The sequence below is a fragment of the Gadus morhua genome, chromosome 12 (assembly GCF_902167405.1).
Source record: "Gadus morhua chromosome 12, gadMor3.0, whole genome shotgun sequence".
In the NCBI taxonomy this organism is placed as follows: Eukaryota; Metazoa; Chordata; class Actinopteri; order Gadiformes; family Gadidae; genus Gadus; species Gadus morhua.
In genome coordinates this window covers 5,385,027-5,406,585 of record NC_044059.1, presented here as the reverse complement: position 1 = coordinate 5,406,585, position 21,559 = coordinate 5,385,027, and the positions used below count along the sequence as shown (strand labels likewise).

The 21,559-nt window shown below is 44.2% G+C and overlaps 3 protein-coding genes across 7 annotated transcripts in view; 1 reads left to right on the top strand and 2 right to left on the bottom strand.

Annotated features, from left to right (window-relative positions):
• sec16b (SEC16 homolog B, endoplasmic reticulum export factor) overlaps positions 1-4,619 on the top strand; it is a 15,726-nt gene extending 11,107 nt beyond the window's left edge. For 4 of the 5 annotated variants that reach the window (XM_030372645.1, XM_030372644.1, XM_030372648.1 and 1 more), the window contains 6 exons: positions 1-149; positions 341-387; positions 878-973; positions 2,333-2,425; positions 2,618-2,726; positions 3,762-4,619. The exon at positions 1-149 is cut by the window's left edge and continues 171 nt beyond it. In XM_030372645.1, coding sequence (XP_030228505.1) covers positions 1-149; positions 341-387; positions 878-973; positions 2,333-2,425; positions 2,618-2,719 — 487 coding nt within the window. In that variant the 3' untranslated portion in view covers positions 2,720-2,726; positions 3,762-4,619. Of the gene's footprint in view, positions 150-340; positions 388-877; positions 974-2,332; positions 2,426-2,617; positions 2,727-3,758 lie in introns of all 5 variants that reach the window. The other variant, XM_030372647.1, reaches the window with a different exon arrangement.
• Positions 4,620-6,291: 1,672 nt separating this feature from the next.
• Positions 6,292-9,072, bottom strand: znf648 (zinc finger protein 648). Its single transcript, XM_030372649.1, has 2 exons — positions 8,817-9,072; positions 6,292-8,384 (listed from the first exon to the last, which is right to left on the bottom strand). Exon 2 carries the CDS (start codon positions 8,337-8,339, stop codon positions 6,858-6,860), a length of 1,482 nt encoding a protein of 493 aa, XP_030228509.1. The 5' UTR covers positions 8,340-8,384; positions 8,817-9,072; the 3' UTR covers positions 6,292-6,857.
• A 7,451-nt stretch (positions 9,073-16,523) lies between these two features.
• glulb (glutamate-ammonia ligase (glutamine synthase) b) lies at positions 16,524-20,418 on the bottom strand. The gene is made up of 7 exons (XM_030373159.1): positions 20,159-20,418; positions 19,500-19,681; positions 19,155-19,316; positions 18,759-18,911; positions 18,313-18,440; positions 17,743-17,942; positions 16,524-17,289 (listed from the first exon to the last, which is right to left on the bottom strand). Exons 2-7 carry the CDS (start codon positions 19,663-19,665, stop codon positions 16,971-16,973), a joined length of 1,128 nt encoding a protein of 375 aa, XP_030229019.1. The 5' UTR covers positions 19,666-19,681; positions 20,159-20,418; the 3' UTR covers positions 16,524-16,970.
• Between the last annotated feature and the right edge of the window lie 1,141 nt (positions 20,419-21,559).

The window sequence follows — 21,559 nt, the reverse complement described above, 5'->3', positions numbered from 1 at the left end:
CTATGCTCCTCCACCTCAACCAGAGCTCTATGCTCCTCCACCTCAACCCGAGCTCTTTGCTCCTCCACCTCCAGCTGCTAGCGGCGCCGTGGACCAACAGCTCGGTTATCATCACTCTAATGCCGCCCAGGTCATCACACCGTCCACAGGTGCTAACTGCTAGTACATACTAGTAATATATACCGTGATACTTTCACGAAGCTAACGCATGTTGAAATGCTTACAGTCACAAAGCCATCAAATGTTGTACTGCTGAAAATCCCAAATCTTGGGTTTTTGATGTTGATCTGTGCGACAATAGGGGTTTGACATTGTGAGATTGTCTTTGTTTTTCTTATAGGGTTCCTGCCGATGGTTCCTCTGGAGAATGTATCCGGAGAAAACTTGGTGAGGGATGGGCTTTCCAAACGGTTGTTGTCTGAAGGAAAGAGCATAGTCACAAAGAGATGGCTGCTCTGTAGAGCGAATTCTCCCCAGTGTAGTGGTTTGGTGTCCGCATCAGGGGGCTAAATAGGTGACAGGATATTCACCCCTAGCCTAGCCACATAACCTAACCCTGAGATCCAGCCCATAGGAACCCCTAACCATCACTCCAACCCTAGAACCGGAAAACCAAACCCTAAAACCCAACCAATAGAAACCCCTGACCCTTACTTCCCCAAACTAGAACTGACCACCAAACCCTTAAACCAAACCCATAGGAACCGTTAACCCTGGAACCAATAACAAACCCTCAAACCCCACCAATAAAACCCCTATTAGGTTGGACCTTCACTCTCTGGACCTTGGGTTTTATTGTCTGTATAGATGTTGAGAAGGGACCCAGCGCACGATTGATTGTGATGGGGTGCTTGTCTAATTTGAAGTGGGGTTTCAGGTGAACGGCAACAGGGACGAGACGTGGCCTGAGGTTCCACAGGCAACGACTGCAGAGGAGACGGCTACAGAACCAGCCGACACCAAACAACCAGATGTGAGGGATGATTTATTGATCTGTTTCACAAGGGCACAACACACTGACAAACATGCAGCCACATACTGTAAGCCATGCCCCCAGTCCACACCCCTCTCTATTGTTATGTCACTTTGATAAATCGAATGTAATACAATACAAGACAACTTTATTAATCCCACTAGGGGCAATTAGTTTGAGCAGCTTGAATACAGACACTAACATACAAACAACAAATACACATACGGAGCGTTTAGTAGTCGAATTGCAGAGGGGATGAACGACTTGGAATGGCGGTTTGTTCTGCAAGCAGGTAAAGGGTAGCGACGCCCTGATGGCAATAGAGAGAATTCACTTTTAAGAACATGACCAGAAGAAGCCAAAATACCGGCTGCTTTCTTAATGATTTGCCGATTGCAAAAAAATAACTCAAGTCCCTTTGTTTAACTCCGGTGATCTTAGAACAGATGTTGACAATACTGTTCAGGCTGTTTCTGTCTTTTACTGTGAGGCTGTGAAACCGGCGGATAAAAGAAAAGCTCAGGAGACTCTCAATAAAAGATTGATAAAAACTACAGAGGATGACAGGACTTACAGAAAAGGAATTTAGTTTGCGGAGAAGGTGAATTCTCTGTTGCCCTCGCTTCACAATAGCCTCAGTGTTAATATCAAACTTAAGGTGATCATCGAAAATAGTACCCTGATATTTATAAGATGTAACTATTTCCACACTTTCCTTATGTATGATACACTCTTTGGCTGTATTTCTGTTCCGTCTAAAATCAATGATCAGTTCCTTGGTTTTAGAAACATTTAAGTCCAAGAAGTTATCATCACACCAAGAAATAAAATCAGTGAGAGCATTCCCGTGGTCTGATTCTGAGCCTTGGAGAAGGGACAGTAACGCGGTATCGTCAGAAAATTCGACCAAATAGCTGCTGCCCTCCTGACTACTCCTGCATCCGTCAGTATACATAATAAAGAGTAAGGGCGAAAGGACACACCCTTGTGGCGAGCCTGTGGACATAATTAGAGAATCTGAGAAACTGACATTTACAGACACTCTCTGCACACTGCACAAATCCATAATGCAATCTGATGAAGTAATTTAAAATCACTTAGCAACCTTTCTATTAAAAGATGCGGCTACATCGTGTTGAATGCCGATGAAAAGTCTGCGAACAAGAGCCTGACATGGGCTTGCGGCTTTTCTAAATGTTTGTACAAGTTATTGAGTATTAAAAGCTTTGCGTCCTCAACACCTCTCCCTGACTGGTAAGCAAATTGAAGTGGAGCAAGTTTTTCGTCCACAATAGATAAATACAATGTTTTTCAAAATGTTCTCTCAGCGCGTCAGTGTTTCATTCTTTATCCCCACAGGGCAGCAAGGCAGGCTGGTTCAGTAGATGGTTCAAATCCAAGCCCAGCAATGAACAGAAGGAGATGTCAGATCAAGCCAAACCCTCTCAAACAGTAAGGATAAAGCCCATTGATTATTTGTATCAATCCTTCGGTGTGCTTCCTTTATTAATTTATAAGGTAATTTCGTGATTTGATTTCATGAATTATTTTTGTGTTCATTATTTCCTTATTTCTTTATTATTATCTATTAATCTGTTAATACGTGTAACAATCCACAGTTAATAAAGATCTTTTCTGATTAAGGCGTCAGAAACCCCTGCCCCACCCGGGGGGTCCTACGACTGGGCTCAACACCAACGCGGCTTCAATCCCGGCCCACCGTCCACCGGCATGACTCCTCCATAAAACACAGGTACCTACCAGCCCCAGACACTTTACTTATCGCCACAAAACAGTCTGCAACAGTTTTATAACAATTCTTTTTTTGATTTAGTTGCACCAACCACATTGTGTCTTGTCTGGTCCTGGGCTGGAAGGGTGGTGGTGTCTGGTCCATGGTGGTGGGTGGTGGTGTCTGGTCCATGGTGGTGGGTGGTGGTGTCTGGTCCATGGTGGTGGGGTGGTTGTGTCTGGTTCTGGGGTGATGGGTGGTGGTGTCTGGTCCATAGTGGTGGGTGGTGGTGTCTGGTCCATGGTGGTGGGGTGGTACGTTGGTGGGCTGGTGGGGTGGTGGGGTGGTGGTGTCTGGTTCTGGGTTGGTGGGGTGGTGGGGTGGTGGTGTCTGGTTCTGGGTTGGTGGGGTGGGGGGGTGGTGGTGTCTGGTTCTGGGGTGGTGCGTTGTTTGGGTGGTGGTGTCTGGTTCTGGGGTGGTGCGTTGGTGGGGTGGTGGTGTCTGGTTCTGGGGTGGTGCGTTGGTGGGGTGGTGGTGTCTGGTTCTGGGGTGGGGTGGTGGTGGTGTCTGGTTCTGGGGTGGTGCGTTGTGTGGGTGGTGGTGTCTGGTTCTGGGGTGGGGGCCGGTGGGTTGCTGGTGTTTGGTCCTCTGGTGTCTGGTCCTGGGGGGTCTGTTGCGTGCATTCAAAGAAGTTCTGAGTGCATCATTAAGTCATACTAAGAGTTATATTTATACTTAGTTAACAGCAAATGACGTCCAACCGAATCAAGCGGGAAACGGTCTAATCATAGTGTCTAATTACATCTCAAGTTTATCTGGACTAGTGTCTGACGAGGACATTTTCATCTAACCGCACGAACATTAAACCTCCCGTCTAAATATATCGCTGTGTTTCTAATACGCCAGCAAATAATGTTTCTGTTGATTAAAAAGACTTTAACAGTAATGGAGGTCAGAAATGTATCCAGCCAAAAACGTGACATATTTGCTGATATGTGCTACAGTTCCAAGACTCACTTTGACCCATGGTTTGTACGTGTTATTTTGTGTTCCCAGGGCCCCTTTGACCTTCACCAGTAAGGAACATGGGAATGTCTGTGGAACCGTGGCCCTGCTGTTTGAACGCTGCATCTTGGATGGGACGGGCCCACCACCACCAAGCCCCATAACCCTCCCCTCCCCTCCACCAAGTAGGGCTTTTTTTGGATGACCTTTGAAACTCCCTGTTCTTGCGCACCTTGGCAGCACAAACCGTTACAGAAATACACGCGCAAGCCAGTCATGGAAGAAACTTTTCAGGTCAAAGTCGCCACTCACAACTCACAAGTCACAAGTCGTGACATTGCCCCAAAACAGCTGAAAGTATTATACTTCCGGAAAAGCTTATGTCTGCCTATGAGCATCATGCATGTATTTTGGGTCTCGTTCATATAGACCAAGAAGGAGGAGCAGTATTTGTGAATGAAGACATAATTCCTGACAAGGTATTTTATATAGACAACAGATGTTGACAACATAAGACCGTATGCCTACATTGAGTAGTTTTCCAGGATGATTTGGCTTGAAAATAGTGTTGTTGGATGTAAATCTTCTTCCAATTACCATGTCTGACTTGGAACTCATCTGAGGTTGAGAGCTAGAGATGTATTGAGGAATTTGCTGGACTTGCTACACTTAATTTTGTTAACGTTTTTTATCAACTTTTAGATGCCCACCTCTTATTTAATAAGAGTTGAGGGTTATACCACAATCATAAATAGTTCAATGCTTTGTTTTCTTGTCATCATCAGATCACGTTCAAATCATTAGAAAACAAAAGTGTAACAAATAAACCTGTAATGTTCTTGATTATTTATTTTGAGAAGAAGAGGGTAGACTGCATATAATTGTGTCGTAATAAAGTTTTTCTATGCACGGGATGTTGTCGTCATTCTCAGTCAAGTGGAATACATTTGAAGCAATTTGGAGAAAACAGCAATCCAGTTAGGTAAGTAATCCAATCAATTTATTGAGGGTCGATTTGTCTGAACATTTGATCTATTGATTGCCTAAAAAATAGCAGCCCGTAGCTTTAAGAGGGAAATACTGTGTGCTGTCTCAGTTAACGGTGCAACACGTGGGGACAGTCCCGGGGGTCCGGGGGGGCGGGGCTTGGATGGCCCTCTGTCTGGCCCCCAACCAGTACCCTTGATTTATCCGTTAATCCCGTCTTTGCATTGTTAGGCTTGCATCTGATATGTTCAAGTTACAAACAATTTAGACCATCATCCCGCAGAGACAACATCTCCAATGTGGCCTACCAAAGTTTACCAATTTGTAACAGTGTTTAAATGTTAATGTCTGAGATTTAAATAGGATATATTGTTAAACTACTACAATGTTTTATTTTTTAATTATTAGATGTTATTATTCTATTTATAGTATTGTCACTTTCTTGTAAATCACGTGTTGAGTGTTCACAGGGGTGTGACGTCAATGAGAGCAGCACTAATTCAATTCAGCGAATAAAAAGACGGTTTTAAAAAGACTTGGGCCATAACTGAAATTCCATGTAAGGCTTTACACTTTGAGTTCTGTGACTGGCAACATGGCAGGTGCCATCTCCATTTACCACGAGTCGGCAGGACGGAATGGCAGCCGGACACACTGGCTCTGAGATGAAGCATAGTCGGGCAAACATCTTCACAACCGAGGAATATGGGCCGGCCCTTCTTTTGGATGTGTCCTAAAGCAGGGGGTCCTGAAGGGGGGATCCATCAGATAGGTTGACATTATCACGTTGAGAAAAGTTAGAAATTGAAAGCTGCAATCAGCAATGGTTGCGCACCCTACTTTGTTTTAATTAAATTGGGATTTGATTGTATCGCACGGCTCTCATGCATTCGGTGGACAATGACACTCAATCAAAACATAATTGAATCAAAACAAAGGCGGCGAGCCAAAATGTCTGATTGCAGCTTTAACATAATCTATATTGTTGAACATTATAGTAGTGCCTCCTTCAGTTTTCAAAAATACCAATAATTATTCTTTGAGAGGAAAACCACTATATTTAATAATCCCTTCTTTATTTATTTGATATTTTAACATTATTGCAATTGTAATTATAATGATCAAAGAAACAGGCAGGACATGTAGGAATATGCATACATATTATATTATAATATATATATTATAATATTATATATTTATATGTATATGGATGTTACAACTTTTTTGTTACTGCATGCTTGGACCCAGTTGTGGTCTTGACCCACTATTGCATGGTACCCCAGCTTCTTCAACCAGCACACATGTTCCAATAGTTCACCATCCAAGATGCCAAACAGTTAGTGTTACACTTTTTAAGCTGGGGGACATTAAATGGATATGGATATTCGCAGGCCTATGTTGTTATTCTACAGGCATTCATGGAGATGTGGTCCAATATTATTCTGTATTATCTTTGCGATTATTATGTTTTTTTTAATTGATCAATCTAGACTTATTGAGAAAAGGCTTTATGCTTTATACATTAACAAAATGAGGTAAAACATTTATCGTTTAGGAAAATTAGATGAACTGGCATTTGTCAGTTTCAAAACCATTGTGTTGTAATGATTTTATTGACTTAACACTTGTGTGATGTGTTGTAATCCAAAACACATGAAGACTTCAACAGGAATCCAGAACATTACTGCGCACCTAGGAATATGCTTGCAATGTCATTGTACAAAACACAACTCCACCACTTTAAATAATAATAATATTGCTAACAAATATCAAACAAATTCCCTCTTCACTTATTTACAGTACCCTGTGTCTATAGGATGAGGTCAAACAAGTAAGCATGTGTGTGTTAAGTTGAAGTGAATAACGTGTTTTTATGTACACACAGACAACTGTCGAAGACTGCCGAAGAAAATCCCTGAAGGCAGCATTGTGACAACCAGGGATTCGACTTAAGTGCTCGGCATGGGTCTATAAGTTTGACATCATGCATTCAACATCACACATACACGTCATTCAACGTACGAGACCTTAATGTGTCATCTAAATAAAACACCACAGAGGCTTTGGTTGCATTCAGTTACGGAGAGGACTGAGGCTGAGAGGGGGAAGAGACAGAGCGTGGGGGAGACCTGCGCTGTACCTGCGCTGTCTAACCCCCTATCAGACGCCCTCCTCGTGCGTCAACCTGTGCTCCATGAGCTTGGCCGCGCATTTGAAGGACTTGTTGCACTCGGTGCACACGAAGATCATCCCGCCGCAGCTCTGCTCCTGGTGGGCCTTGAGCGACGCCGGCTGGCCGAAGTGCATGCCGCAGCCGCTGCAGCTGTGCACCCGCTCCCCGACGTGCACGTAGCGGTGGCGCGCCAGCCGCGACGCCATGGCGAACGCCACGCCGCAGTCCTCGCACTTGTGGGGCCGCGCGTTGCTGTGGATCGCCTGGTGCTCCAGCAGGTTGGAGCTCTTGGTGAAGCTCTTGGGGCACACCGCGCACGCGAAGGGCCGCACGCCGCGGTGGATCTTCTGGTGCTCCGCCATGCGGCTGGCCAGGGCGAACAGCTTGCCGCAGTCCAGGCAGCAGTAGGGCTTGTCGCCCAGGTGCTTGCGCTCGTGCCGCTTCAGCGACAGCGGCTTGTTGAACGTCTTGCCGCACTCGGCGCACGGGAAGGGCTTGTCGTTGGTGTGCATGTTGCGCTCGTGCTTGCGCAGGTCCGACGAGCGCACAAAGTCCTTGCCGCAGGTGTCGCAGGCGTACGGCTTCTCGCCCGTGTGCGTGCGGATGTGCTTGCGGTAGTCCGACGACCAGATGTAGGTCTTGACGCAGAAGGGGCAGTGGTAGGGCCTCTCGCCCGTGTGCAGCCGCTTGTGCTGCTGCAGGGTGCCCTGGTGGGAGTAGGCCTTGCCGCAGACGTCGCACTCGTGCGGCTTGCGGCCCGTGTGCGTCTCCAGGTGGCTCTGCAGGTTGCAGAACTTCTTGAAGGCCCAGTGGCAGCGCGTGCACTTGAAGCGCCGCTGCTCGTTGTCGATGTCCACGCCACGCTTCTTCATCGCCGCAAAGATGCGCGGCACCTTGCCGTCGGCGCAGGAGTCGAAGAACATGGAGTCCTTGTTGGCCGTGTGCTCCTTGTGGAGCTCGCTCGCCGTCCCTTCCAGGACGCCGTCCCCGCGGCCTCCTCCTCCTCCATCGCCGGCGGCGGCGGCGGCGCCAGCGTCTGATGGGTCGGCCGTCGCCGCCTTCTGACTGGGCGGGGTGTCACCGGGCTGCGGCTCAGCAGCTTTGGCGTCGCCGTTTCCCGCTTCCCGTTGTGTCTTGGCGTGAGCGGCGGGGAGGTCGTCGGGGCAGGCGAGCAGGTCGGAGTTGTAGTGTTTGTTCTGGCCACACCGGGCCTTTTCGTCGCCATAGGACAGCTCGGCTAACCTCTCCGCCAGGTTCCACTTTGGGGTCTGGGGGTTGAGGTAGAACACCCCGGGGTCGCTGGGGTCGGCGTGACCCCTGAACCTACTGAGAGAGGCTTTCTGCTTGTCCTGGTGCTTCCGGATGCTTCTCTTGGAGATGAACTTACTGGCGGTCAGCTGGTCACTGGTAAGGGTGGACGTTTCTTCAGCCATTCTTGGTTTCACGGTCGGCCGTAGGTCCACCTGCATTGATCAGAATATCGCAGGGAACGGTTCTCCTATTGTGAAGTATAACTGAAGGAAACACAAGCAGCCAATCAGTCAGGGTGGATGTACGGTATGTACAGTGTTCATGTACTGTATTGAATTACATTGATGGTACTCAAAGTATGAGTGAATATACATTTTATGTAGTACAGCATATATTTGCATATGATTTGACTAACGATGCACAATTGATGTATATATATATATGTATATATATATGTATATATATATACATATATATACATGTATATAAATAGAGGGAGATATGAAGACAAATACAGCAGTAGATCATTTACATCAAACACATTTTATAAATATATGTTTATAAATGACATACATCAAATAGTTAGACACACACACGCACACACAATATATTGATTATAGATTGCACCACGATTTCAAACCAAATTTTGTTCTCTCATCTATACAGAAGACAGTGCAGTGAAGCGGAACTCTTACCTCCATGCTCTGCTAGGCCAAGTCCGACGGATCAGCGCTCCACCACTCGAGTCGTTCAGGAGAAGGACTCGTGGGCGGAGCCCGAGGCGACACTGGAGAAGACGTCTGGAGACAGCGGTGTTCCCGCAGCCGTCAGCAAGAACTCACCCTTGCACATTTGTCCGACCACACGTGGCCAAAACATTGGTTGTTTGAGGCATTGTGGATGACACGAATATGTCATGAAAGTTCATAGAGAAATGTGTTACGTAAAAACAACAATGCCATAGTTTGGGGGACAAATTCTTTAGAGTCACTCTTGGTATTCATTTGTATCGGCTTTAACAAAATAAACATGCTTATAGGCAATTTTTCATAAAATCCCCATCGAATTCTGCCTATGCAAACAATTAAAATAAAAGATTTTGCCAAGTAGTGCTATGAGTTCATAACTTTAATTCGATTCACTGGTTTCTCTTCATTTGCTTAAACTTTAACCAACATATAGGCCTAGCATACGTCTCTGTATGTAGGCTGTCCTATAACTCAAATAAAGTGGCTGAGAATAAAGTATTGCGCGTTGTCAGGTCCTAAATCGCACACCGATATAATACCCATTACAGACAGCAGAGGGCGTTGTCGCCCACTGTTTCATTTCACTATCCACTGGCAAACTGACGACAGGCATTCCAGGGTCAAACTTGTAGAGACTGATGCGACCCCTTGGAAAGACGGTTTATTTTGAGTTGGAGGCGCTCAGGAACAGAACACACAGGGCGCATATCCGAGAATATGATGCCTGATTAAAGGCATCATATTCACCATATGAGCCTACATTATAAAGCAATTCAAAGAATCCGACCAGAGGTGGTGTAAGAAGGCCTATGTCACGTGTTTGTTTCTATTCTATCACAACTTTGATTGAGAAGTTAATGTTACACACGTCTTGGTACATTTATGTTGCGTGTCCATTTAATGCGTCTTTCAGCACCACACACTTTCAGAAACAAAATGATCTGCACACGTTAGATAAGGAGAAAAACGAAACACTAACACAATTCTTCAAAGTTTTCTACACAATTATCATTGAGCGCGTCAATCGAACAGTCAGTACAGGCCGTGCTCTTTATACTCTCGCATAGGCATGTTCCTTGACGTCAGAGATAAGCTGTGGCCTACCCTTCCCTCTGTGCAAACCCACGCGTCTCTAAGGAAGTATTTTTTTGTCACCACCGAGCTGGAACACAACACTCACATTAAAACTTTGCGTTGTTTGTCATTTTGTTATCTGTCCGACAATCAGATGACTTAAAATATACGAAATACTTTGCCAAGAGTAGGCCTACTATACTAAGAGTTTTTACGCCAACTTGGGACTGTAAAGGACAAAAAAATGAAAGACAAAGTAGTCGGATGTAAAGTTGGCCAACTTTATTGGATCTTTAATTAAATAATAAGGGCAAGAAAGGTCTAAGCCTACTTCGATTTCAAATATAGGCCTAGACTAGATCTGTATCGCTCAGTGGCATCTTGCTCTATAATTTGCTGAGTCATGACTGGTCTGTTTGAGGGGCGAGGGGGAGAAGTGAATAATTGGAAACATACCGTTGGGAACGAATTCAGTCCTTAATGTAGGCCTGTAGGCTGTACATGAAGAGTACGAAATGTGAAGTGGCCATGTTGGGATACGAATGGGGTTCCTATGGTACATTAGACTTGTTTGATTAAGCCGTCTACTCGTCTGGATGTCTTCTTGCCACTGATCATTAAAGGCGCTCTATGCTATATGTATTTGTTAAAGTTGGTGTTAAATAGCTCTTTATTCCGACAGCCATCACTGATTACTCGAACTGATTGTTATTCATTGTTTGGTCAGTCACAATTCCCTCCCCTCTGCAGTACACCTATTTTATTTTTTCCAGGTGTCCCGGTCCCATGTTATCTAATCCAGAGAGAGAACTCTACAAAGGCCGGTCCTCTCTGTGCATTCATGGACAGGCAGCAGGATTTCAGTGTTGATCGACATGGCGGAACAGGCGAAACTAACGATTCTAGCGCTCCCAGGAACAACCACCAAACATCAATAGAGAAAAACACAAACTGTTAAAGAAAATAAAGAAGGAAAAAAATGTGTGCAGCCTCAACCAGCCCCAGAGTCTAATTCTGGCTGCTCAACCATCCCCAGAGTCTAATTCTGGCTGTTCAAAGCAGCAACACACACTACCGCAGTCATATTGCTAATAAAGAGGTTCGGCCCGGAATTCCTGTTAAACCATGGCACAAGACAAGTTGGATTCTGCCCTTGTGTGATCATGCTTCCGTGTATTTTCCCTGTCATCCTCTTCCTAGATTGTAATAAGGCAAGTTGAGCCAAGTCACAAACAACACTACCAAACGGGTTATTTTCAATTTGTTCAATATTTGCCTACAGAAAGAGAAAAGGTCTGTGCATTGTGTCGTTGGGGCAGGACAGTCAAGCAGTGAGCCATTTGGTTCTGTTTGAACACAACAATGCTGTTGGTCCGGCTTTTCTGGGATTTTATTGCGGAAGCAGAGTTGATCTTGTAGGCCGTGAACTTTCACAACACTTTAATAAACCAGTATGACCTCCTCTCTTGTATTCAATAATGAATCTGAATTAATAGTAAGAAAAGATACTTTACTAGTCATCCGATAGAAAGTTTCGGATGACTAGTAAATAGTAAAAGTAAATAATAGTTGTCTGGAAAATCAGCAAAGCAAGTCAATGCCTAATTTAGGAACCATCAGTTGTACTCTGTTAAAGCAGTACAACACAGAGCCTGGGGCGAAAACTGAAAGAGGAGAGTTATTGTATTGTTTCCTACTGTTACGGAGATATCTTACTGAAGAGAAACTAGTGAGCGGATGAAGCTTTCAGAAGGGGATTTGAATAACTGTATTTACACAAACTTTTACTGCAACCTTTATTTGTCGACTGCTACTGGCAGAGTTTGTGTCCGGGCTGGCCAATTATTCACATACACTTTTTGAACTCCAGCAACATGATTAGAGAAACAACTATGAAGCAAGAAAAAGGTGAAGTGAAGCCTATCTGAAGTTAGACTTTAGATATTATTCTTAAGTGATTTGTGAGACTAGTCAACAGCTACATCCCAACCAAAAGGTAATGATAATCGCAGTAGGCCTAAAGTAAATAATAAGTGGATTTGTATTCAGATCATTCCTTCGCCAATCTAAAGAGCGTATAATCAATTACCTAATTTCCCCTACTCACAAGATGGCGGCACCTGGTCCTAAAATATGCACTGGACGGGCAAAATAATCCCTCCTTCGGTTTGGTTCTCAAACACACCAAACCGTCGTTACGAACCTTTCTTATACAAATCACACAGCTCAAAACAATAGTATATGTATTCAATGTTTTGGTAGATATTGGTCACACAGAGAGAGAGAGTAGGTTTGTTCTGATCTTTTTTTGATCAGTGAGGGATTGGCAGCCAGACGTGGATTATTGCATTCTAGTCTCCTGAGGATGCAGCCTAGGGGCCCAAGTCCTCAAATGGGCCCTGGATTGGCCAGACTATTTAAAAAAATAAAATCATAAACAGAATGAATCCCCTTGTCCATTGAATGCGATATTCTGCACAAATTGGATTTGACCAGCCTCATTAAGGAGTTCTCTGTCAGAAAAACTTCTAATGAGTAGGAATAAGTATTTATGATTGTGCTGCTGTGGCATTATTGCTGTTATTATGTCCTGCTACTATGTTTATTGTCTATGTTTTATTCAAGTATTGCCCAGCAGTTCGATTTGTGTCTCATTAGCTGCTTTCAGACGTGTATGTCCTGATATTCTCCTCATGGGCTGTATGGCCGAACAACATATCCTGTCATTGTACCCTGAAATTCCCCTGAAAAAAGACATAGTATAGTATTTTCTCTGGAGGAAATGTAAATGACATTATGTGTGAATAGAAAGTCGATATTTCTCACACCACGTGAGTAGGCGTGTTGATGACGATTCGGTCTGCATTTGCATGTCATTGATTGGCACCCTAAATGATAATCAGCCTGTTGCCTTTTGTTCTAATGGTTAAAACATATTTGCATTTTGGCACTGCTCTTCAGAGTCATTCTTTTCTTTTTGTGGGTCTATACCAGTGTTTCCCAAACTTTTCTTCTGGGGACCCATTGTTTTTAAATTTCGAACGATCGCGACCCAATTCACAATCAGCCTTATCTATAAAATCATGAGAAGAACAAATTTGTGCATAAATGAACATTCCTGAACGTTTTTACTGCCAATTCCGCATTCCCTTATATATGAACTTAAACCAGCCATTTCGAAGACATAAATCACCACTTTGATTTATGCACTTGCTATTGGCCCTAAATGAGACCCAATAAATGCATTTAGGCGGAGTTCACATCTCCTTGTTTTGGCTATTATTTGGCTAGTTATTTCCTCTCACAATGTGCATCAGCCTTTCCACTATATTCAATGTTATAAGTAAAATATCAGAACAATACAAAAATTCAGTACTATCAAAAATATGCTTCTTGTGAAAGTTTTTTAAATGCTAATGTGTAAAAAAAAAATGCAGGTTATTGCAGGTTCATGACCTATTAGCACTTCGTTGAAGTAGGCAGATATACATGATGGCACAGTATTGCATGCCTTTCTGTATACAAAGCTAACTAACCCATCATGTCCCATGCGGGTTTATGGCCTTTTTGCACTTAGATGGAAGCTAGGTAAGGTCTTATCGTAACCTATGTCATATCCCGCCCCTTGCTAGCCCTCCCCCCTAAACCACACGGAGATTCTACTGATGTCTGAACGACACAAATGTCCGAAGATAAAGCATCAAGTCTGAATCTACCTCAGGGTCGAATCTCCTGATGTAAAAATGCTGAAAGAAGGCGGAGGACATGTCTTAAAACGTCTTGTAAGGATGTTGAGATTTTGCCTCAGTAAAACTGGGTGCAGTGTACTGCTGCTGATGTTGTAGGCTTACTTCTTGGGTTAGAGAAGTACGCTAAAAGCTGTTACCAGCTTGCAGATACACTGTGAATGCCTTTTAGCTCGTCGGTCAGTCGATCTGTATTATATATTCCTAGAATGCATTCACACATGGTACTAAATTAAGCTTTTTTTGTTTAAGTATTTATTTTGTTTAAATTAAGTTATTTTGAGTGATCAATAAGGGGGCCTCACAAAAATAGTAGCCTTGGGGCAGATGACAACCTCAATCCGCCACTGCTGGCAACCATTGTAAGGAGAGAACACAAATCAATGTGGAGAGAATGTGGTTTTAGTTAGTTTAGATACTTGGTCTCTCTCACCCCCTCTCTCTCTCTCTCTCTCTCTCGGTAGGGTTGCCTGTATTTTTCCATGGCAGTTTGGAGCTGGTACATTTCCACTAAAGAAGAAGAGAGAAGACCTGGAGCACATAGTGGGGTGTTATGAGGTCAAGGGTGGGAGGGATGGGGTCAAATCAGCCGAACGAGGCTCCACTGAGGGGGAAGGGAACCGGAGAACGCTGACTACCAACCGAGCAAAAAGCACCTTCTCTGCACCCCGTAACAGACACATAAAACAACCATTTGCGTAACAGGACACCAAATAAGGAAAAGACGGGAAGAGAACATTTTGTCCCCGTTTATAAGAATAGGCAATCCGACGCCAGCGAAATAAACTAAAGAAGGCATCATGACAGGGTAATTGGGCGGCTAGGCTGGGGATAGGCTGCGAGAGCTCTACCACTCCTAGAAGCTGAACCAAGCGTCTGATTTACAACCTTGAGCGTTGGCAGGGATCCTAATGTGTCTAATCTACACACACACACACACACACACACACACGACCCAGCACCCTATTAGATACGCCAACAACACACATAATAGAATCCAGAGGAGAAAGTAGATCTAGTTTCTGACTATGGCCTCACACGTATCTCTCCTGCAAACCTGTCAACTGTGACAGTTAATACTTAGTTAGTTTCAATATTCACACATACATGTTTAGAAACCACACTGAGTCCAGTTATTGAATCATGAAATCCTTTGTATGGGCATTTTTTTTGGAAATGCTGTCATGCATAGAAAAACGTATTGATTTAAATATTTTTGCAACATGTGTAACGCTTCACTGCAAACATGGTCAAAAGGTTTTTGTTGGAGCCTATTCCTCAACTTTTCAGTTTCTGTTCCCGATCAGCTCACTGCATGTGCACATTTAAAGGCCAAGAAGAATAACAAAGGATCCCTTTGTTGTCACATCTTCCCAAAGTAATTTGCTATTCTGAAAGGAACTGAGAATCAATGTGTCCTCCGTAGTAGCGAGCTAGGCTCACATAGCGTCCATGCCTGATAGGCCTATATGCATGAAACAATTGGTATGTGTGTAAATGTAATTAAAATGTAGGTTGACAGACACTAATGAACACGTGGGACCCTATTTTGTTGTCTATTCTATTGTCACTAGTTGTTGACCCCAAAGCCAGCTCCCACGACATCTGCTGTTTTTTAACAGCTGTTCAAGTTTCCTATTATTACACCGAAAGCTAGGGTGCGTTTCTCAACAGGTCTGCACGAAGCCCAACGGAAGACAAGGGGTCAGGTCACTACCACATACTGGGCTCTTAAAGTGGTCGAGTGCACTCGTGTACTGGGGGGAGTGGAGGGAGCAGCTTTGGTCAAGATTGATAAAGGTCATCCCTTTTCTCCGGGCCGGGCCGTAGGCTGCCCTAACTTGTGTGAGATAAGAAGGAAACCCGATGAGGTGGGGCCTGGTTTATTCTATTACATTCCCCAAATTAAGTGAACCTCGAACGTGATATATCTTATTAACATAAAGGACATCCCGTGTCCGTAATTGCCTAAATGAATAAGTGCTCACATGCCGTACAAGCGTTGGATTTAAACTGGAAGGGATGGTACATATATCCACAACTGTCACTCATTTGACCCAAACCAAGTTGAAATTATAGTTCCCCCCCCCCCCCCCCCGTGGCTTGGTTGGGGAAAAGAACAGGGTGCCTGCTGTACGTTTAGCGGTCTGCTAATCCCCCAGTCTTTACATGGATACAACCCACAGATGGTCAGTGACTACTTTGCATTCAGATAAAATACGTTGTTATGGTTGCGTTTTAGACATGAGGCAGCTTCAGTAACCATTCCATTCCCGTATGGCGTGTGAAGAATTAAAATTTCTTTTCTCGAGACCCAAGACCTTGCTTGGACAGGGTTCACAATAAAACTTCACTTGAAAGCATTTCACAGTACCCTACATAAGAGGGCCTCTCCTAGCCCGTGGCCCAAATAGGAACCAGTTGTAAATAGAGTAAACTGACTTGACAAAGCACAAAATGTCTGTTGTGTGAACTGAAGGAGAGAAATATCCATTTTTAAAAGACGACAGATGTATACTTCAAATATAAGTTGATTGTATGTGTGCATTTATACAACACTTAAGATGTAGTAGTATTTTGCAATAATGACATTTAGGGTCACAAAGAACTCGCCTGACCTTTCCTCAGCCACGAGTTTGAGGGACCACATAAGAATTTAATTTAATATAACCGGTTTCTGGCCCATCTTCAGACCAGATAAACTCCATGTGATGCGTGTTAGTGGTTTGTCTGAGGCACTACAACATGCTTTTCCACACAGACATGAAAGATAACATGGCTGGGCCCTCAGTTACTCCAACTAATTTCTCATGAAAAGGCTATACACAGGACATTAAAATATATTTGATCTTTATTAGGATCAAATCTGATAAACCAAAAATATGACATTAGAAAACTTTAGCGTTTGGCTGACCCATAAGGAATGTTACATCATTAAGCTTAACGTTCTCGCAGGGGTGCCACCCCAGCACTACAAACATTCGCAACTCTTTGGTTCAGGGTGTTAAGTGATCAGCTGCAATATCCTGCGAAAACTAACGACTATTCAACGTACCGGAACACGCGGTAAAGGACTATAGAACAATCTACTATAGAACGGCAGTATGAAAACGTTTATATTCTACCATGTTGCTATCCCTTGTTCTTTATAGAAAGGCTCACCGCCAACTCATGGAGTTGCACTATTTTAGGATAGCTACATTCAATACACAAGAAAGTTAAGTAGTTGTGCTGAAGAACCCCAAACACTAATATATAGAGGCCACTGTGGCGGAGTCTTTCACTTGCTGTAAACGGTTGGCGCGTCACCCTCCTCCTTAAGTAGACAGGTGCGCACAAGAGACTCGGTCACCGCGTAGGGGTCACAGTTGGCGGACGGACGGCGGTCTTCGAAGTAGCCCTTCTTCTCCTGGCCCACGGCGCGCGGGATGCGAATGCTAGCGCCGCGGTTAGCCACGCCGGCGGAGAACTCGTGGATGCTGGAGGTCTCGTGGTGGCCCGTCAGGCGCCGGGCGTTGTCCAGGCCCCCATTGGGGTCGTACGTGCGGATGTGGTACGTGTGCCTCTTGGACAGCCTCTCGATGGCGTCCTCGATGGCCCTGAATGGGGTGGGGGAGGAACAGATTATTGGCACCAGAGAAATATTTGCAGGGCAGATAATCAAATTGCCCTGCCACCCGTGATCCCCATGATGCAACTGTCAACGGTTCATTTTGCTCTGCAAGATGGGACTATTGAAAGGGGAACCGTCTAAAAGTCGTTATATGTATTGCTGTTGTATACGTGGGAACAGAGTTCGTTTGTTTTCTGTGTGCTACAGAGTGTCGCTTCACTGTATTGTGCCTTTAAATGTATGCCAACCTGAAACCAACTTGACTATGAAAATTTTTTATCCCATTGGAGACATTAAAAGAACCCAAATACTTTCGGATCACCGATCCGAAAGTAGACTTCGCATCAAGTCTCAAGTCCAAATTTCTAAAGCTCTGCTCTAGAAATGAAATGCCTCACAGGGAATACGCAGACTCAACAATACAACGTCAGGTCCTTACTTCAGACCGCCCTCGGCCCTCATGTCATTGGTGCTGAAGTTGGTGTGGCAGCCCGCGCCGTTCCAGTTCCCGGTGATGGGTTTGGGGTCGAAGGACACGATCACGCCAAAGTCCTCGCAGACGCGATGCAGGATGAAGCGGGCCGCCCACAGGTGGTCGCCCATGTTGATGCCCTCTGTAGGACCCACCTGGAACTCCCACTGCAGGGGAACCACAGCGGCCAATGGGATTCAGCCAAGGAGTTACAAAGCCATACATTTACATTTTGCAAGTTTTAACTTAGTCATTATGCATCTCTTTAATTTAAAACAACAGCCTTGTTCTCTGCTGTGAAAGTTGAATTGAGCACCAGCTCATCTTATAAACAGCAGTTTGAAGTCTCGTTTACGAAACGACCACCGCTTTGAGGTATTCAAATCCATCATTCGCACTCAGTAATTGCATACAATCACCTTGACACAGACAATGATCAAACTAACTTCTAACTTCTAGAACCAAACCTAATGTTCTCCGGCCTGTATACTCTGGATTAGTAGGGTTGAAGCAGTAGCGCTAAGTGTGGGGGTGTACCTGCGCGGGCATGACTTCTGCGTTCGTGCCACAGATATCCACGCCGGCGTAGAGACATGCTCGGTAGTGCGCCTCCACGATGTCCCGACCGTAGGCCTTGTCCGCGCCCACCCCACAGTAGTAGGGTCCTGACCAGGAAGACAAAGAGTCAACATTGCCCGGCATGCAACACCCAAACCCTCAGTGTAAAGACGGTGTGCGTTTATATTTAATGTGAAACAACAACGAGAGGCCGTTATTGTGTTGACAAAGTAAGGAATTGTAATTAAAGTTTTAATATTCATTCTGTCCAATATCTGATTCTTAATATTGTACCGATGGCACTGCATCGTCGTTACTTCTTCGGACAAATTTACTTTGTGTAGGTTATACACCCTAGCTTGATGTGCCAGTCATTTTAAAGCCAAGATGGCCACATGGTGAACAGGGCGCATGTGGTTGCTCACCTTGGGGCCCCGGGAAGCCGTTGGAGGGCCAGCCGAAGGGGTGGCCGTCTGTGCCCAGCAGGGTGTACTCCTGCTCCATGCCAAACCACGGCTGCTTGTCTGCCACCTCTGACATGCTCATCACCTTGCAACAGATGTGGCGCAGGTTGGTCTCTGTCCCAAGAGATGATACAGAAACAATTTAGGATCCAAAATTATTTAGAAAAATACATTTGTTGCTTTAATATTCATTATAATGACTCATTGATCATCCCTACTCATATTTACTTTCTCAAATTTCACCCTCATTAATTTGCAACTCATTATTACTTTGCCATAATAGCATTAATTGCAAAAGGTAAAGATAGTGTTTGCTACTCTACATGACGCTAGAATAGACTAGTTGACTTGACATACCAGCCGGCTTGCGGTTGTACTTGAAGACCTCACACAGGACCAGCTTGTTGGGATCTTGGCGGAAGGGGTCTCGGAACATGGCCACCGGGATCAAGTACATATCGCTGTTGGACCCTTCCGACTGATGGGTGCTGGAGCCATCAAAGTTCCACTCTGGCAACTCTGCAACATAACAATAGCAGATGAGAATAGGCAAGTCAGTCAATAGGTGGCCATCTTGGTTTTTAACAACTTATTTGCAAGACAGCTACTAAAAAAAACAAAACAAAACAATACTAATTATGTAACTACAGTGGTAATGGCGTTACCCCCCACCCCCCCAAATAATTTATCGAAATGCTGCACCATCGATGGTCTTAGGTTCGGAGTTCAGCGTCCGTGTCTTGCAGCGGAGTCCCTCCCCAGAACCGTCTATCCAGATGTACATGGCCTGGACTTTATCTCCCTGCGGGAGGTCCAAGAACTGCTTCTTCACAGTCTTGCTCAGCACGGCACTGGCGGAAGTGGCCATGTTACTCGAGGTAAACCTGGAGATACGAGAAGGGAAAAGTCTGCGCGTCATTACATACGTCGTGGAACAGGGAATTTTAGTCATGCAGACGTCTAGCCTATACATCTGCGACTCGAGAGAGATGGAGAGAGGATTGAAGCCATAAAGTTGTTGTTTTCTAAATAGACCAACACATCAAACACTTATCAATATAGTGAATAATGAATGTCGGGAGAAGACGTTTCAGAAATGTGGTAGAGTGTCCTCGAATGCTAAGACATCCGGATTTCCTCACTTAGCGATACGGCACTTCTTTGTGGACGGGAGCCACGAGACTTCAAGGAGTGACTATATAACTCAGCATATGACGTAGAAAATCGGTGGCCAACAACACGAAGCCTAAATTGAAGTATATATTCATATTTTCAGAAAAAGTTGGATACTAAGAAACTCTTAGGCTATTAAATCATGATGCAACACAAACAATATAAGATAGACTTGGTCGAAACATTACCTTTTATCAGCTGGAGTGTGTATATAGAGGACTGACAGACCGTGGCGTGTCTATTTCGTGCGGTTGACCTGTAGATGCTCATTCCTATCACGTGGAAGTGGTTTACTCGGCTTTATCGATCGGTTGAAAACGTCTCCTGAAAACGATTGGCTGGCGAATACGTGTCATCTTGATGTAGACAAGACAGATGTTCTCATTGGCTGAAACGGTAGACTGGCTTCTAGCAGGCCGGCTCTACGCGTTGCACAGTACACAATGAACGTCTCTGCGTGGGTAGACACAACTGGGTTACATTACAACTATTTTATACACTTCCAAAACAAGCTCACCATTTTGTCTAAACTCAGTGGATGTATTGATTCTCATATCTGTTAAGTCACTGATAACTGCTCAAATTGTGTCTTCTGGTTGAATATCTTAAAGCGACAACATAACTTAGCACTCTCCATCACAGATAATAGTGATAATGTTTTCGATTCTGGGATTAGTAGGCTTAAAGTATCTTATTTATCGGGTTGGTGCTTATCCGTTTTCCCAAGTGGGGAACTTTGTAACTTACAAAGTTTGTATCGTGACGTACTAACTAAAACAATCGTGACTCAGAGTAAACACTGTTGCTGTTCCTGGTTCCACCACAGGCATGCAGGTTCACAAATGTTTGGACAGATAACGAATTAGGTGTAAGCTGTTTAAAGTAGGCTAAATACTCGGACAAACTGGACTTATTTTATCGTGAATATAGGATGTAGTGAGGGTTAGGTCAAAATACATATTTGACAGTAGGTATATTATTCTGAAAAGTTGCCTGCTACACAATCTGGCCCGATCAGACCCGCTGCTGATGTTAGATAAATAATTACACAAGAAGTACCATAAGCCTAAACTAATCACCGAGTCCTATGTAAACCTGACAAACAGGTCACAGATGATCATGTCATGATCATAGTGGGACATCTATAGGCTGATAGGATAATAGGCTATAGTAGTATCATGGATTTCTGGTCCTGAGGCTTTAACGTTTTAAGGATACGTATATGAATAATACATGAAGCCTATGTATTGATCATCTAGGCCTATCGTTTAAAAGAGATAGTTTTGAACTTGATGTAGTCCTTGGACCTTTTGTGCCGTTCAATAGGTCTCAAATGATGGAGGGCGAAATGATCTTCATCTTTCCACTTCATTTCGGTTTAGACTACATTTAAACCAGAAGTTAAGGCGTCCCATCTACAACAAATCTGACTTTGTTGGCCGTGCAACTCAGTTATTTTTCTATCAAGGGACTATATAGCAAAGCGTTTAACCCTACCTTTGACTTATAGCTGCTGTGACAATCAATCACTTTAGAAATAACATAAATGATAGTATGATGATATATGCTATAAACCTTTACTTACCCTA

What these genes read in the sequence shown, in the direction of transcription:
- znf648 (XM_030372649.1), bottom strand. Translation starts at nt 8,339, where the DNA reads ATGCAGGTGGACCTACGGCCGACCGTGAAACCAAGAATGGCTGAAGAA.
- glulb (XM_030373159.1), bottom strand. Translation starts at nt 19,665, where the DNA reads ATGGCCACTTCCGCCAGTGCCGTGCTGAGCAAGACTGTGAAGAAGCAG. An exon ending in CAGAAGTCATGCCCGCGCAG is followed by an intron (nt 17,943 to 18,312) that starts GTACACCCCCAC and finishes GTTCCCCTGCAG; the next exon opens with TGGGAGTTCCAGGTGGGTCC. An exon ending in AGGGCCGAGGGCGGTCTGAA is followed by an intron (nt 17,290 to 17,742) that starts GTAAGGACCTGA and finishes CACCCCATTCAG; the next exon opens with GGCCATCGAGGACGCCATCG.